At 37.9% G+C, this 18799-nt stretch overlaps 1 protein-coding gene and 1 long non-coding RNA gene across 2 annotated transcripts; one reads left to right on the top strand and one right to left on the bottom strand.

Moving 5' to 3' along the window:
* Positions 1-1497: 1497 nt before the first annotated feature.
* On the top strand, positions 1498-2649 carry LOC124645401. Its single transcript, XR_006986218.1, has 3 exons — positions 1498-1875; positions 1994-2126; positions 2445-2649. It is a non-coding gene; the product is annotated as an uncharacterized LOC124645401 (long non-coding RNA).
* On the bottom strand, positions 2645-17955 carry LOC124645395 (1-phosphatidylinositol 4,5-bisphosphate phosphodiesterase gamma-1). Its single transcript, XM_047185195.1, has 12 exons — positions 17272-17955; positions 16944-17082; positions 15742-15904; positions 15453-15653; positions 15237-15352; positions 14235-15165; positions 13966-14147; positions 12686-12863; positions 10408-10473; positions 9368-9562; positions 8342-9164; positions 2645-6604 (listed from the first exon to the last, which is right to left on the bottom strand). Exons 1-12 carry the CDS (start codon positions 17630-17632, stop codon positions 6354-6356), a joined length of 3606 nt encoding a protein of 1201 aa, XP_047041151.1. The 5' UTR covers positions 17633-17955; the 3' UTR covers positions 2645-6353.
* Between the last annotated feature and the right edge of the window lie 844 nt (positions 17956-18799).

The following is an 18799-nucleotide window of genomic DNA, read 5'->3' as shown; positions in this document are numbered from 1 at the left end:
GAATGGCACTGTAAATTCCATGTTTGGAACCCCCTAAAATATATTTTTGTTCTTATTTTTTACTTTTTGTTCTAACAGCGACAACAGAAATACATCAATAGTATTTAAAATTTCTACCAATCATGTCATTGCCCGTTCGGCCGCTCAGAGAATGCGTTTCTGACACATCGCGATTGAACTGACGACGTAACTTTGTAATGGCGTTGCAGTACGATAAAAATATTTTTGCTGGTTGTTTATCGTTTTAACAATTGTTGAGCATTAAAACAACATTATTATATCAATAATAATCAATGAATGTTGTAATTTTGTGCCAAATTGAGTGTCAAATAACTTGGTAAACAATATTTTTCTAAATCTATACTGCGCTATTACAAGGTTATGTCAGCGCTTTATATTTGTAGTGCTGTGCTAAAAATAACAGGCAAGTATCGTAATCTGTTCTGGTTGATGGTTCTTATACAGTTATAGGTACTTATAATATAAAATAATACGTTTTGTTTTTCTTTTTAAGAATTTGAAAATAATGGACTGATAACTTTTATGAAATATAAAAATAAAACTATGATCAAACTGAACGCGCGAAAGAAAGTAGCATTTTTATATTTAGGTTGAAAATGGTAACCCCAAATGGCATCATGGGCCGTCATTTTGTGACGCTAAATAGTCATTTGTTGTCGTTTCGTGCGCTAAGACTAAGTGCCCTGCCTCATTAGGACGCCAATGGCGACGTCGCCGGCTACGTATCCAAGCAGTTAGTATTGAAATGTATGGAACCTAACTCACTTGGCGACGGTTTGGTAACGTCGCCAAATTGGAGGCGTGGCAACGAGCTACAGTTCCCTATGTGGCTTCTGGCTACCGTGGCAACTTGGCGACGTGGCCACAGTAGCCACTATAATGTACACGGTAAAGCGCACCTCCCTCACACAGTCGCCAATGTGGTCGCCAGTCAGCTTGCAATTTCTTGAGCGACAACGTAAACAATTGACTGTCGAGACGCCATGGCCACTCGACTTGGCGACATTTGGATGCCAGAAGTAGCCAGACCTGTGCCGCTGGCGACGTCGCCATGGCGTCCCAGTGAGGTAGAGCTCTAAAAACCTGATTTTGGAAGATTTTGACCGAGATATCAGGATTGATTCTGTTATTGATAATACCTAATATACACGTAGGCGAAGATGATGATGAAGACACCACCTCCTCAAGCGAATCGGAGTCTGATTAACATTCTGTACGCACATTCAATTCAATGTACTTACTTTATTGCATAGAAATACAGATTGTAACTTTGTAACAAAGAATAAATAAAACGATTTTATTATATGAATATTACCTTTTTTGGTTTCCACTTAAATAACTAAAATATAAATTTTAAATGATTCCGCCAATTTAAAACGAAAATAATCTTAAAATAATGCGGCGGTTTATTTTGGGGGAACGGTAACGAACTCAGTGTTATGTTGTGCCCATCACTAGTCCTGACTAACTGATAGGTGTCAGGAACGCATTCTCTGAACGGCCGAACTTATAGTCTTATTGACAGACAGCGAAGTTTAGGATCCTCGTTGCAACCATCATAGACGTAATATAAATGTAGTAGGTAAACATGACTGAACACTTATATCCAAAAAACGAGCCGAGTGAAGCAGATAGTACGGAGGCCGTCTGTCCCTTTCTAATAGGGTGACCATAAGATTAAGCTATGTGAGACAAATCCGAATTTGCTTAGATTATTTAACACAGATGGGTATTAAAGTTTTAACTTACGCATAGGATGATGGGTATCTCAAAGTAACAAAAAAATATCTTGAGTTTCTCCGTGATCAATGTTATGGGGTTAAAGAATATAAGATATTACGAAAGCAAAACAAGGTATTTATTTATACATTACATTAAATATAGTGGTAAAGACATATCGACCGAATTAGTTTCTTTTGCTTTTTTACTGTTCTTGGAAGCCGTAAAAAGTTTTTTATTTTTGTCTTTTCAGGGATAAAGATAGCTGTCACTGTCCGCATTAGTGCAAAGGTCTCGTCAATACTAATAATGCGTATAATCCCAAACACGAGGTAGTTTACAAATTCAGTTGTCGAGTTGCTTCGACCTTCGGTCTCCAACATCAGGTCAGCTCCAAACCTTCATTGTTAAAAAGTGCTATCTACACCTGCCTGTGTCAAGTTATTACCCCATATATGCCTACAACTTTCGAAAGTTGCCCTTAATTTCTCAGGGTTTCCATCATCAAATCCTGATCTGATGATTATGGGACCAACTCGGACCCTATCAAACAAAACAAGAATCATCAACATCGATTAATAAATGGCGGAGTAAACTTACAAAAAAAATCGGTCGAATTGAGAAACTCCTTTTTTGAAGTCAGTTAAAAACATGTATGTGCGTCTGTAACTACGAATGTTTATAATAATAACATTATCTTACAGGAGGAGAAATCGTTGGTATAGCGTCGGCTTTCAATAATTGGCTGGAATTGCACTATTTAAGCAGGAACATTCGAAGTGAAGACTGGATACAACAGAATTTTTAGTAATTTTTTGCTTCAAATATAGACTGCTGAGCCATTTATGTCGCCTTTCTTCATTGTTTCGTCTGGATTCAGTGTAATAGGATAATAAACACCACATCACAGTTGTGAGTTTTATTTTTTTACATTGACAACAAGATGACATCAATATTTAAACATTTATCTCTGGAGACCAATAAAACATAAATGTTCTTGAGGGCCTAGCACTAGTTTTGAAAAATACCTCGTGTTCTTCGATTAACGATGTGTGCCGGATTGTAATAATTTAAATTAATTAGAGCTAGGCCCTCAATCCATATTATAGTAATAAGATCATTTCATTCGATTACAATACTTTTATTATAACTATAAAATTTATATAAATGCAAAATGAATTTGTATAATTCAATACTATATCTTAGTCAATTAATAGTATGTATTTTTAATAGTTACCACCGTGTAATGTGGATGTGTTTTTCCTACAATCAACTAGTCTTCTGCAGCCCAGAGAATCTATCAAGTCTGAACGCACACATTCGGTTTCCCGATCAGGTATTCCGATTCGAGATTCCGTGACACTAGCGCACACGTTCCGGTTCTGGCTATCTGAACGCACTGAGAAAGGAAAAAGTAAGAACGCGTGCGCTCTTGTGAACATTTTGTACGAAAAAAGAGCATTTCATTTTCCGAATCTGAATTCCTGATCAGGAAACCGAATCCGGAAACCGAATGTGTGCGCCTACGCTTAAAGAGATATAGTTTGAACTACCTACTTTTTCAAATCAAATTGAAATTCCTTTATTTTCAGGCTACAAAATTATGTGCTATGTACGAAAATTAAAATCAATGTCAAAATAACCAATATAAAAGCGAGCTAAAAACAATCATAGACAGACTTTTACAAGTTGCGGAAACAATTCGAAACAATTAATCAGATGTCAAGGATAATTCTGAATTTTTTTAACTAACATTTTTTTTCCTGTGCGGGCTTTTTACCCAATGGAAAAGAACAACTCTGGTCGTATAAAAAAAAAAAACTATTTTATTATGCCTTACTTCTTCCATATCAAATTTTATCAACATCCAATCAGGCATTTTGGCGTGAAAGTGAAATTGATGTTTTAGCTGCAAAAACGCATACACGCCATTAAAAATGAGGTAACGTACATGGGGTATCATGTGCTCCTATTAACGGGGAATCTACATCTTAAGTTTGACGTCAGCTTTTAGAACACCCTGTAGAACCACCTTATTATAAAACATGGTCCTAAAAAAGTACCGGCTTTAGTACTAGGTAAATCCATCATATAGAACAAAAATATTGCTCTAAACCTAGTACTAAACTCGCTACTTTTTAAGACCACGTACTGTAATAAGTTTGTTATTATCCAATTGTCAATTATAATATTCAATTCACATTATAACCAAACAATTTTATACAGCTTACACAAAAATATAGAGATTCAAAGGGCCGTGCAATGCTGGTCGCTTATTTAACGTTGATTGTAATATAAAACACAACACATTCAAATTGTAAACTGGCACGTAACTTGAATACGTAATATTCTAACATGCTATACCACCCAAGATTTCTGTGAAATGGCTAATTGCACAATATTAGATCTGCAAATTAAACTACTATCGGGTTCTGTACGCGAGAGAGCACATGAGAGTCTAACAAAAGTGAGATAAAATTGAAACTGCACCAACGAATAGCACCACAAAACGTAACTGGGGTAAATGAAACAAAAAACAAATTAACTAATTCTGAATTTTGATTAACCGCAGGGATAAGACAGGCCTTGTAATTAAAAAAAAGTTTCGCCCAATTTTAGGGTAAATTTTTGATAGTGTGTTAAATACTCCTTGGTCTTGTGTATGTAACCCATTTCACAGATATCTTGTTAACCTATACATCCAGTCTCGTCAGTTATATACTTGTGCGCTATTTTGTGATTAATATACTATTCAAAAGTCTACTACTTCTACAACTACATTAAACACTTACAAACTATATAAAATGTACGTATAGTAACATGTATTGTATGGGTTTAATAGTGTTCATTAAAATGCCTTGCAAACATACAAAGTAAGTAAAAGACAATGAGATATTTTAGAGGCCAAACGGTATTCCGATAAATAACAAATAAAGGTCGCTATCGTGAGACAACGATAGATAAAACTTTGAAAATTCATTGAATTTTCGTATCTCTGGGATGATGTTAAGCAATTTTTTTTAAGATCATTAGAATTTAACTACCGTATCCAGTACGTCAACAAAGCATATTTATATGGTATAATTAAATATATCATGACAAACATCAATGAAACATTAAAATTTGGATTATATCCTATCTATAATAACAATAAAATATTACGTAGGCATGCTTTTCAATATTATTTTGTTCATAAATTGTGCAGAGCAGGCTAATTGCATGTGAAAGATATTTGGCACGCATAAAAACCACATTCTAACCCGGTTATATCGCATTCCCATAAATGTTAATATTATGCTAAAAGATTGAAATATATCTATGTATTAACCGCCTAGTAAAAATGCATAAAATTGTGATGATTGTGTAAAAATGATTTTAAACAATATTGAGAAAGAGTTCCTTTCAATGTTTAAGATCTAATAATATTTTGTTTCTCACTAATGTTTCATTTGTTGCGTTTATTTGACTTTACAATTCCATTCTTCTGTTACTTACTAAAAATCAGTCTCAGTAAGCTCATATTATGCATTCCTTGAACACACTCTACCAAAATGTAGACATGACCCGTTTTCTATATGCCTACTGGAGTAAATCTCTCCTCTAATGGGATTGTCGTGCACAAAATATACAAATGTATAAATTTGAAAATCCTCATCCTCATTATCCTATCCAAATGAAATGACGGGGTTTCTTTCATTAGATTACAAATAATTTCATTTTACTTGCATATTATCCTAAACCCCAGAGCGGGTGCTTTTTCAAACGTGTGACGCACGTTTTTGTTAAAATTATTTGCTGTAAGCAGACCTGACATATAATAACACGAAACCTGATAAAGTTTCAATTTTCACTTTAGGGTTAAAAATACGAGAGTTATACTCACGTTTGTATAAAAAGCTTTCTGTTTTGGGAGTTATTCATTAAATACAATAGTTATACAGTTATACTTCGCTTCGATAGTGCGTTCTTAACGATTAATTAATGAGGGTCACGTCTACATCGATTTAATACGTTAGCTTGTTAGGCACAGTATTCTCACTTTTCAATTCTAACTACTACAGACTTTTACTTCCTTCGTAATAAAGAACAGGATACAGAATATTGCAATTTATATATTTTCATGTGTTGGTGCGGCAAAGAGCCACCGTATCACCTATTTCTTCTCTTTGTTAACAAATAAATAGAGATAAGAGGTACACAAAACTTCGAGAATAAATATGTATATCCAAATATTCGAGCAAAATAGTGGTTTCTTAACCTTCGTTCTATCTTCAACATGTGTAAAAGTTAGATATTTGTTTTTATCAAGTTTCTGAACATTAAAGTTTCAGAAGATACCATCTAAAGCCACATCAATACATTATAATTTGATTAACACTACTACATCAATAAAATGTATATGATTCCAGGAAAGATAGATCAGTGTAGAAGTATAATATTTGTAAATGTATACTATGAAAATTTTAAATAAGTATAATATTAGAAAATATTTTGTGGATAAATAAGATTTGCCTCTCAGATTCCATTCGTATTAGAACTAGATTCGATTTACCATTACGTATAACCTGTTAATTTTTGGTTAGAAGTAGCATCGGCGAGCTGTGCTAATTGATCTATTTGCTCGTGATGAAGGATATATGTACGAGTAGCGAGGAGAGCTCCAGTTCCTCAGAGAAGCCGTTGGTGAGAGGTACACTCCTGTAGCCGGAACGCAGGCAGGTGACGGGGAACGCCGCCTGACCGATGAAGTTCCTGTCTCCGAACATATCCTCGTCTTGCACAAGGAACCGGATAACCGCCAGGTCCGGGTTTGCAATCTCAAACTCGCAGATGTCGTTCCACACTGGGTTCAGTCCATTGTCGGCTGAAACATTCGTATTTAGAAGTCAGATTTTTTTCAAATAAGGCTAAAATTACACCACATTAAATTGAAAGCTAGGCTAAAAGGAGATCAGACAAGTAATGTTTCAAATCTGCATAAACTAGTTAAAAAAAAAAAAAAAACATTAAACTGGTCAGTCACAGAAATCTAGATGCTGTTAGGAGCTTATGGAGAATATTCAAATGGTTTACAATGGACTAAGATCCCGGTACCGCCAGACATCACTAATGAAACCTATGCCATAAGAAAAAGTTTGTTGGGTATATGCTTCGCTTATCTCATTTTAGTGTATTGATCTCTGATAAACGGTATCTGTTTCATTGTGAGAAAATAATGTCAGGCGGCACTCACATGTAATGTATGCAAAGTAAATTGGAAAAGATGTTATGCCTCGGTATATTTTGCATTTCTCCATAAGTTCGTATCTAAAACACAATAGCTATAATGAAACATCATAAAGCATTTTACGGACGCCAGCAAAAAAAAAATAACAAGTATCAACTCAGTAATACCTAAAAGACTGTTATGAAGATGCTCCTCTAAACTGGGAGTGTTACTTAGTTAATTTCAGTTTTCCAGGAAGAAATTTCTAGATCGCTTAAAGCACTAAGTAACATAATACACGATAGCACCCGGCACGATCGATATGTTTATATCTGTGAGGCGCAAGTTCATCGACAATATAAACCTCTGTCTAAAATTCGTAATAAATCGTTGTTTTAAGAAAACTGACGTTTATGTTGTCGATGCACTTAGGGCTTTAAACAGATGCCGTCACCGAGAGATAAGCATGGGCGTTGATTATATGACAAGCATGTTGCAAAAATGCATACGACTTGACACCTATGCAAAAGTAGTAAAATGTTTGAAATCAACTGCAAAATTCGCAAATGAAAAATATTCTCCGAAAAAAAGGTTGTATAGGCAGCATAATCAAAACAATTTTGCGTAAATAATTTTGGGGTCTACCAGTGCTGCAGTAGACATCGATAGATCGACGAAAAAAAACGCTACAACGTACATCGACTACCTAAACATTAATTAAATGGAGTCGGTACCCTTCATGACAGTATTCTTTTGTTTTTTGTTTAATAGTGTTGTGTATCTGAGATTGCGGTCTTGTTTGCGCTTTTTGGGCAGAGGAGTGCGCCCGTGTGTGACGCGCCGGTACATCAGAGATAATGTGTCTAGCACTCCTCGCTCTGTCACCAAGGCAATACACATTAGCTTTCATCACAATATCAGTTAACACAGGATCCTAAAGAAACTTATACACATGTAAAATATAGTATTTTAAGACTAAGCTACTATATTTCAACGTCTGGCTTTAAGGCAAGACAATGGACAATAAATGCATTAGATACATTAGACAGATTGAAAATAAGTCAGCAAGCTGTTTCCTATGCACTTCAGAAATTTACACAAGGTAACTGTATAATATTATAAAGTCTCTATCGATGTGTTTTTCTCTGATTGTCTATACTCTATTGAATAAGACTGGCTGCATTATGCTGTACGAAATTATTGTTAGTTCCCAGAGTAATTGTGAGTGAGTTTGCACTGCTGTTTAAGTGTTCAAGCAAACATAGACACTCCTGTGAGAAAAATATTTTAGGGTTACACGTAAAGTGTCGATCTGTACAAAGATCTCGTGCGCAAGCGTGGTGAGATTTATATACATCAGGTAGGTCATGTTAATATTGATAATATGATACATACCGACAGTCTTGGTAACGAGCTTAACGCTCGAGTCATACTCAGCTCCAATAATCTCAACTTCGACGGAGGGACTGGTGGTCCCGCGCCCCGTCTTGATAAGGTGTCGCGCCCCGATCAGGCGCAGCATCACTATCATTGGCTTCACCTTCTTCTCAATACTCTTCTTCACATACGGATTGTATGTCTCTTCGAACATGAAGTCCGGCTTCAACACATAACCGCACCCTCCATTCTCCTTGAATTTGGCCATGTTAATCTGCATCGGCTTATCAGGAGTCTGGTAGTTCAGAGCGACCATCTGAGAGCCCGAGTTCCAAAATGGAACGGGATTGTAGTTCGACGAATCAATCCTCTGCCCTTTGGGGTAGATGCGGCTCAGTTGCTTCGTGTGGTACTTGAGGAAGAATGGCGTCTCCTGCTGGCACATCAGCCGCTCAGCTTTGGTTTCAGGGAAGGAGGACATCTCGTTGAATATGAAGCCCTTCGTGCGGATGCGGTCTTGGTTGAATGTGACCGAGCGGCAGTAGACGATGAGGTCGGACATTTCTTTGGCGATTCTCCATGTGCGTTCCATTTTCCTGTGTTGTAGAGAGCGAGCACTGGCGCTGTATGCGGCCTCCTTGATAGCGGAGAGCCACTCGAGGGCTATCTCCCGAGTGGGCGCGGCCATGTCGAAGGGCGCGCACATCTGAGGGCTCTGTATCCTGACGAGCCAACGCGCCGACCCACTCTCCTCTCCAACCACGAGTTCCACCACGGCGCCTAATACATCTACCACGCCCTTCTGTAATGAGCCCAAAGCTGCCGTTTCGTTCTCGAGACCCTGTGAAAATAAATTGTTTTTAATTTTCATGGTTAGCGTAGTAAGAATGAAAAGTAAAAAAAGTTAAGAACAGAATATATCGTCAGCAAAAAGAAGTTATCAAATGATACAATCAAAAATTAAAAACTATTGTAACATAAGCCAACATTATAAACGTAACTGACGGTTATCCCTATCATAAAATGAGATACAAATATACTAACAGGGACCTCAGAAATGTGCGGAACCTCAATTTCCTGCACATAGTTGGCTGGGAACCAGTGGTGTTTCTTGCCGCCGTAGTCGCCTCGCCACCAACCTTCGTCGGGCTTATCCACGTTAGTGATAATGGCTTGCTTGCAGAAAGACAACTCGTCGTCTTGACGCGCTCGGTAATCGTATAGAGCTTTCACCGTCACCTGATGGTATAAACACGGTTTAATTTCCGTTCCCTATAATCTATCTGTTGTTTCGTTTACTAGAGATAGTAATTTGCTGTCCTAGTTGTTTTGCCGTCAAAATTATATCTCTCAAATCAATAGTTAGACTACTGGGAACTGCCGTTAGGGCATATCTTCTTTACTCTTTTGTTTATCAATACTGGCAGGATACCACATGACAAAAGCGTACTAGACTACTACTAACTAATAGATATTGAAACTGTGTAGTTTCAAACTATAATATTTGGAAGTAAACACACAGCTGACGTCAATCTTTGCTAAGACGAAGTTGGATGCTAGTGACTGTGCAAATATAGAGTATAAACCTTAATGCGCACGAAGTATCAAAGAGCTGACTTTAGAAGCGCAAAGTTATTTGACGTGAGCTGTTGCGTAACTCATTTTGTGCTTTATTTATATCTTAGCAAGTACCTACTTTCAACTTCTAGATACTTATTTAATAATATCTACTAAATTCAACATCTTGACTGAATATTTACTACAAACATGAAAATAAACGCACTGTCAAGTAAACCTGCTCACAGATCCTTTATTTCACCGCCTCCTGAATCTATTCATATAAGAAAACAAAAAAGAGATGAATACGAGATAGTCAAGACATATGGACGAATGACGAATGAAAATGAAATGAATAAGAAAGATTTTAATTTGAAATTAAGAAACTCATTAATTTTTCACCAAAGTAGGGTAATATTTAATCATAGAATAAGCTATTACGACTGAAATCTGTTACTTAATTATAGTTAAAAGTATAGAATTCCCTGGAAACATTTGGAATATGCAAAATAAACGCAAAAGCTTACCTTAGAAGTGAAGGCTGTTGGGTCCATGTACCCAGGAGTCCCGTAAACCGAGTTGTCATCCGGCTCCTAAATAAATATACTTTTTTTAATGATTAAAGAAACTTATGAAATTGCGTTGTGTGGTAACATCTAAAAATATAGCAACGATCCACAATTGGCAATTTAATTATGGTGTTACATTGTTGATAGTTTAAAAAAAATGAATTCAATCCTTCAATTGTTTATAGAACGCTGGGCACGATTCAAGTTATGTTGATATACGCTCGTCGATACTAAGCAATAGCATAGACATACTAGAGCCGCATCTGTCGTAGCGTGGATGATTTAATAATTTTGCGTCATGTAACATAACATTTAACTTCTTTAAAAGAATGTCCATGGAGTTTCTTGCCGGCTCTTCTCCATGAGACTTTTTGAAACCGTGCAACTAGTATGACGATTCGTAAGATCTTGCAAAGGCCTATTTGAAATAAGAACATTTGACTTTGACGTTGCGTTGAGTTGCTGGGGAGTTGGTTCCACCACTTCTTCTCTGGAGCAAGTTGCCTACAAAACACACAACTATACTAAACAATCTTTATGCAGACTTTCCCATTATGCAGGCTATAAACGACCGCATACCCAAAGTCTTTATATTCGATAAGAAATACAGGATCCAACTTTTTGAGGATCATCGTTACGAGGGACATAATCCCAAAGAACTAAGAATTTTCACCGACGGATCCAAAACAAGCACCGGCACAGGTTCAGGCATCTTCTCAGAAGACCTAAACATACACATATTCACACCCCTAGGAGTACATAATACAGTATTCCAAGCTGAATGTATAGGCATCTCCCTAGCGGCCGAAGCAGTCATAAAGCGGGAAGTAACCGGTCACTCTATCCGAATACTCTCAGATAGCATGGCAGTAATACAGGCCCTAAGCAAACACTGCGCAAACTCCGGCCTTATACACGAGTGCCACCAACGGTTAAACAAGGTAGGCAGTTTAAATAACATAACCATTCAATGGATAAAAGGACACAGTGGCTCCCGAGGCAACGATGCAGCGGATGAGCTGGCGAGAAGGGGATCAGACCAAACAGCAGTAGGACCAGAACCCATACTGCCACTCCCCTTCGGCCACCTACGAACACTGGTAAGACAGCGTACTAGGCACAAACACAACCACCTCTGGACTAACCACAGCGCGTGCAGGCAGGCGAAGATGGCCCTCCCGACCATCAACGATCGCCTCACTAAACAGCTGATGGGCCTATCAAAGCAGAATTTACGTAAGTTTACGGCAGTTCTAACTGGACACGGCTCCTTCAATAAACACCTCTATGTTATAGGAGTTACAGACAGTCCCTTATGCAGAGCCTGCATGGGGGAAGAAGAAACAGCGGCACACGTGCTACTAGACTGCCCTGAAACCGCCATATACAGGGCTAAGTACTTCGGTAACCCAGGTACTATCCAAGAGATAGTCAGCAGAATTAAACCTCTGCTGGCTTTTCTCGAGGAGTTGGGGTGGATCGAGTGAATGAACACCCATTATCACCCTCACACGCAAAATACGCGCTTTGTCGTGGAGTTGCGGAAACCAGCCCGAGTAATCTAATCTAATCTAATCTAATGTACCCAGGAGTCCCGTAAACCGAGTTGTCATCCGGCTCCTAAATAAATATACTTTTTTTAATGATTAAAGAAACTTATGAAATTGCGTTGTGTGGTAACATCTAAAAATATAGCAACGATCCACAATTGGCAATTTAATTATGGTGTTACATTGTTGATAGTTTAAAAAAAATGAATTCAATCCTTCAATTGTTTATAGAACGCTGGGCACGATTCAAGTTATGTTGATATACGCTCGTCGATACTAAGCAATAGCATAGACATACTAGAGCCGCATCTGTCGTAGCGTGGATGATTTAATAATTTTGCGTCATGTAACATAACATTTAACTTCTTTAAAAGAATGTCCATGGAGTTTCTTGCCGGCTCTTCTCCATGAGACTTTTTGAAACCGTGCAACTAGTATGACGATTCGTAAGATCTTGCAAAGGCCTATTTGAAATAAGAACATTTGACTTTGACGTTGCGTTGAGTTGCTGGGGAGTTGGTTCCACCACTTCTTCTTCCCAGCAAAAACACATAGGAAGTGGTGAAGGGCGGGCGTTTTGTCTTTCGTAGATTTTCAAAAAGTGCTGATTTTCAGCCTACTTTGCATAAATGACTTTTGATTTGGATTGACGGGTACGACAAAATTAAAGTGATAGAAATACTCACAGCTATAATGCGTCTAACAATATCTTCGCTGATAGGGAACCAAAGTTTGACCTTCTTATACAAGGGGTTCTTTTCATAGTAGTTGACAAGTTCTACCAGACTCTCGAAGCGAACAGTTCCGATCGTGTACAGTCGGCCTTCCAGCTTGATTCGGCAATGCTTGATCTCCCTTTCCGTCCTGTAAGAAATTTTTGTTGTTTATTGGAATATAATGTTTAGTGTGTTTATAGCTCAGTGAGTTGAAGTTGAGTGTAGTAATAAAAAAAAATTGTATTGAGTAAAGTTACAATATACACAGATATACAGTTGGCTGCCAACCGGATAAAATATGGCCTATGAGCAGTTGGAGTAGAACAGCAAAAATATATCGTCTTTATTTTTTATTTAGCTTATGCTGTCCCATTGCTGGGCAAAGGCCTTCCCCAGCCTTTCATCTTTCTCTATCCACCTCTGTTTGACTTGCACTGGCACAGTTTCGTTTCGTTTAACATTCTATTTCAATGTATCACTTTCAATTGATTAAATGTCGCGCATACAGCCACTTCATTTAATTAGCCATTTGTGCACGACATAATTTAATTACGGTGATGCAAAAGTGATCAAATTAATTACTATGTCCATCAGAACCGCCGATAAAATCTTTTTCCTAAACAATTGTTTTAAAATAATTAAATTCCATGTTTTTTTTACACATAATGATAATCTCATCAACTAATAGGTATCTATTGCTGAGCACAGCCTTGCCTCTATAGCAAATAATGTGAAATAGTATTTGAAACTAGGGATATTTTAAACCATAGGTTTTCTTGGACATTGTAAATGTACATACAGGTACATATTTGCTTTGTACTACCTTAGCTATGTCGCTACGCAAACAATGAACATAGGGCACTTACGTCTAGAGGGGCAAGGTAATCAAATAAATAACATGATAGATGCACTAGATAAGTGCAATTTAAACGCATTTTACAATTCATTCGCATCAATTTTCCTATTTGTTCTAGGTACTCGAGCTTAGCCTATACGCCGAGGGGCCGGAACGCAAAATATTTGATGATTGTTCTACAGTCACGCAGTCGCTTGATAGATTGTACTTATGTACTCTAGGCATTGCAACGCCTTGAAACTACTCGAACTAGTCTATGCAACTAAGACCTTCTTTGATATCTATCTCGCATGTCAGTTGTGCCTAACACAATGTTGTCTACTCATCCTCTCGAAACTATACTAAACAAAGGAGCACATAATATAAATGAAACTATAAAACAAAGTATTGTTACCTGAAACTGATCGCGAATGAAGACTGATCCTTTTCACTGGGCCTCACAAGAAAGGCGCCGTCGGTGTTCGCTTTACGCAACAACTCTTCAGCTTGAGCCCTCGTACAAAACGGGTGAAACCACTCCTTATCCTCATGTTTGTTCGGCTGCGGCACTGGCTCTTTTAATGTTATCAGAAACTCCTGAAAACAATATTATATTGTACTTTGCTATTACATGATAAAGACAGGGGAAGATCAAATAATGAGACAGGGGAAAAATAACATTACCTGGCTTCGTAAAGGATGCTGCCTATAGTGTGTAATTAGACTATAAAGGCTATCAAAGCACACGGTGTCAATCAGATAATACTTGGTGACGCCGCGGTCTTGCTTCAGCTTGATGCGGCAGTGGTTCACCTTGCCCTGGCGCCAAAAGGACAAACAGTAGTCGCCCACAAAGGTAACGCTCTCTCGGACTAAAAATGTTCCGTCACCGAGATGTGCATGACCCCTCAGGAGTTCTTCGGCCTCCTGTCTGTTTCCAGCCAGCTTGCCGTGGAACCAACACTCGCCGAAGTGCAGTTCGTCTTGCGGCACGCTGGACGCTTCGACATCGGCCTCCCCGTCGCTCTCTGCGTCGGCCTCAGCTTGAGTGCTGTAATGCTCCGTATAATAAAGCTTTGTCTCAGTCAGCACGAAAGCATGTGGATTCCACTCCTTGTCGACAGGATCTTCTAGTAACAAGATCCCATTTTTAATAGAATTTCTCAGATCCAAATCTTTCCCTTCTTCTTGACGAACTGCGAAAGAATTTTCCTCAGCTCCTTCAGGCAACTTTTTATGCTTCAACACAATTTTCCTGCGGAGATCTTCAGGCGAGGGTAGAGCGGTTTCATTCTTTTCGAATGGCTGAACCACCAGCATGTCTCCGAAGACATCCTGGAAGGCGCTCGCCATGCGGCGCTGTTGAGGCAGCGTGCAGTTATCCTCGATGGAGAGGATCAGAGGATAGTCAGATGCAACAAAAGCGTGTTCTTTTATTGTGCGCAGCACATCCATGAATCTGATTTTGGTGGTCAATGTATGTCCGTGATAGATGAAAGGAGAGCCATCAGGGCCGTCCCAGCAATCAAGCTCGATGCACCGACACCCTGACCTCAGACACCGCACGTAAGCTTCCAGAGAAGATTCGCTCGAAAATTGATCACCCGTTAGATACCTAAAAGTAGATATAATCATAAACTCCAGAACCAATGAAGTAGTTTGACTTCAACTACGAGTATTACTTACGTATTATGTGATGAGGATATCCAGTAATGGGACAGCGGCCTAGTCATGTCCTGAGTCACAGCATCATGTTTGCTATCCCAGATAGTGTTCTGTTTTGAAAACAGCATCTCAACAAACTGCAAAATAAATATTTATTAAAAATTATTGAATACGCCCGTTAATCGTAATCTTAAAAGGTAAGGACTGTTTATATATTTAGTATTTTAAAGTTCTTACCTCATGCAAAGTAAAATATGGTTCATAGATGTCCCGCTGGGGATCACGCAAGTAGTCCCGGATGAACTGCGAAGCGACGGCTTCGTCATCCCCCAGTCTGTCATGCTGTTCGACACGTAGGAAGCTTTGGAACTCCCGCAAAGTGATAGTCGAGCCGTTCTTGCAGTACAAAGAGTGCTTATCGAAGATATCGTGAACATTCTGGTAATGGAAAAGTGCATATAAAAATACTCACTCGTCAAGTGAAGAAAAACATTAGGAATGATAAAAATAAAAGAATATGACTTACGTTTTCGTCAAAAATCAGCTTCTGGTACAAAACTGAGAAGTCATCGAAACCAATTTCTCCCCTTTTGTCTGTGTCAACTTCTTGAAACAAGTCTCTCAGTTTGTTTGTGGATATCTTGCAATTTATTTTAGGTAGGAAACCCTTCACTTCCTTCAAGGTGATACTACAAGTAACAAATACTTTATTAGATACTGTTACATGGACATGCCTGTGTGGATAGCAAGTCTTTAAGGCAATGGGAATAATACTACCATGAATGGTCTATTCAAGTTCTTCAAATATGATAAGAAAAAAAAATAAGACCAGCTACCTCTACATGTAACAGTAATATCCATATAAGTTATGAATTAACTATGACTCCCTCTATGGAATGCTGGTTTTATATACACACTTTTTGGAAAACAAAAACTAATAGAACAATTAATTTAAATTCCAATAATAAACCACAATGGTTACTAATATGATAATTGTACAAGAACAAAAATTATCACTTTGTTAATTTGTGTTTCTTATAACTTTAGTGACCTTAAGTCGAGGTTCACACACAATGTTACACTTACTCATTGGTTGCAGGGTTTCTCAAATTATGTTACATGTAGAAATCATTTACGTTTACTCATTGCCTGGTCGGGTGTCAGCTTGTCTGACTATAAACATCATTTATTCATTTTATTTAACCCACCCTGGATTAATGATACTTATTTCGTATGGTAATAGTACCATAGTCTGCCATGTGAAATGACTTTGATTGTAAAATACTAACTATTGCATACAGTGTTAATTAATGTTTAAAAATCTGTTGCATTTATTGTGATTCATTTAGTACATACATGTTTGTGCCCACGCTAAACTCTGTAAAAACATTGGATAAACAGCAGCATTGGAGTTATTTTGCTTTATCTAAAGCTTTTCTTTTGCACAGTCAAGAGTAAAAAGTATATGAATCCATTCCCTTATGAGCTCAGTGCTAACATTCAACAAACAAGACCATTATGATCAAAGATATATGTTGAAGAATCAGACAATTTCAAAACCGTGACTTGTATCCACCAGTATCAAATGCTACCCGAAAAAAAAGGATAATATTTTATTATTCAATATTCAGACTAAACAATGGTTGTCCTACTGAAGGTTAAGCATATTTTAATACATCATTGGAGTTGCAATAACAATGTGAAATAAAGTTTGAAAGTTGCACTCACTTTTCATTAGCGTTTTCTATAGCATAGAACTCTTTCCGCAGCCATCTCTCTATTTGTAGAGGGTACGATGCATTGATAGCTTCCTCAATAAGAAACCTGATTCCCTTCACCCAGGCTTCACACTCCTTGTCAGTGTGTGCTGCAAACATTCATTTTTCAGAATGACTCAAAACTGTACATACATATCACTGCAAGTGCGTTCGTTTCGACCAATCAAAACAATAACTTGGCAAAGCAAATCCTATGAAAATCTCAAATCTAGCCAGCAATTTATGTGAAACTTTCGTGGCCCCGGTATAATTAGACATGTTTACAAACTATACGTTACCTGCAAACGAAGCTGCTCGCAGTTTGAACTCTGCTCCGTAGTAGATGGTGAAACATTTCGAGTTCTCAAGCCTCTTCGCCTCCTCCGGCCACCGCTCGAAGTGTTTTGATGCCTTACCGACCCTCACTTCCTTGATGTCTCTTATATCGAGAGCACCTTCGTATGCATTCTTTTGTGGTATTCCAGCTCTCGACCAAATAATCTGATGGGTTTCTCTCCTCACGGATAAGTGGCGGCGTTCAGGACGCTTGCGCGGATAAAACTTGAGGATTGTTGAGCCCCGTTCAATATGTGATATAAGCTGGTCAGCCTCATGTATGAGTCTATCGTGGGCACCCCCATTATAGCAGACCGGATTCATGTCACTGCCGTTGTCACCGCCGGGCGTAACGATACTGTGGCCGTGCCACCAACTACATGGGATATAAGACCGATCGGATGCAATTAGAAGAATAAGTATTCTCAGATGATTTTAGTAATCCCGTGTGTCCGTGTCTCACACAGACACAGAATTTGCGCTATTTTGTTTGTTTGACATTTCCAAACCAAACGTCCGGAATCCCGAATTAAAAAGTCAGACTGACTGAATGAATTGCTATTTTATGTGAAGTGCGAACTTGAAATGAGAATTATTTTTCTGGTAATACTAATCTTTGTTTAGTTCAATTGAGTTCAATATATATACATTCTAAAGTACGTAGGTATTTGCGTTCACTATTCTGTCCTATATTTTTTAAGTCTGGCAACCTTTAGTAAAGGGTGCCATTCACCGGCGATTTGTAATATACATTATTTGTTAAATTGTTTGTCTTAAAATATATAAGATAGAATTCAATGAAAGTACAAATAAGAAAATGTTCTATGGATGTTGTATCCTGGTCTTTTATCCCTAGTTATAGATGATAGATCTTTCTTTCTGTTTACTGTAACTGGACTAGACAAAACACAGATATTAAATTTAAGAGAATGAGACCTTAATTTAGAGTACTATCTATTACAAATCGGTATTCTAAATCTTAGATCAAACTAATGAATATAAATTAGTTATTCAATCTTCAATAGACTAGAATTATTTTACTTACCTACATAGGGCCGCGAATGTGTGACTGCCGTGATTGGTGTTCTATTGGTGTTTTATAGTTCTAGAGGGCACTGCAGTTATTGATTATTCATTAACGATGCGCCGCGGGCATAGCAAAATACATAGGTATCCTAAAGGTCACGGCGCAGCACTAATTACTGTAATATAATAGCTCACCACCCACTAACCACCTAGCCCCCCACTACCCTGCAGTCATGAATATACGTTAACGGTTCTATGAAAGCTTGCAACGCGATCGATACTAATGTACCTGCCACTCACATCCATACCTTTTGTGCATTGTCTGGAATGAAACTATTGTTCCACGAACAGGATAGGTTTCCACTTTAAAATGTTTACGTTGATAAAACTGAAGGCGTCACGTAATGACCGATAGCTAGAAAAATAAGTACCTATCTTATTTATAGACTCAAAAATAGATTTAAA

This window comes from Helicoverpa zea, chromosome 31 (assembly GCF_022581195.2).
Source record: "Helicoverpa zea isolate HzStark_Cry1AcR chromosome 31, ilHelZeax1.1, whole genome shotgun sequence".
In the NCBI taxonomy this organism is placed as follows: Eukaryota; Metazoa; Arthropoda; class Insecta; order Lepidoptera; family Noctuidae; genus Helicoverpa; species Helicoverpa zea.
This window is presented reverse-complemented; position numbering and strand designations above follow the sequence as displayed.

What these genes read in the sequence shown, in the direction of transcription:
- LOC124645395 (XM_047185195.1), bottom strand. Translation starts at nt 17,632, where the DNA reads ATGAATCCGGTCTGCTATAATGGGGGTGCCCACGATAGACTCATACAT. An exon ending in ATAGAAAACGCTAATGAAAA is followed by an intron (nt 15,905 to 16,943) that starts GTGAGTGCAACT and finishes TGTTACTTGTAG; the next exon opens with TATCACCTTGAAGGAAGTGA. An exon ending in GCTCGTTACCAAGACTGTCG is followed by an intron (nt 6,605 to 8,341) that starts GTATGTATCATA and finishes CGAATGTTTCAG; the next exon opens with CCGACAATGGACTGAACCCA.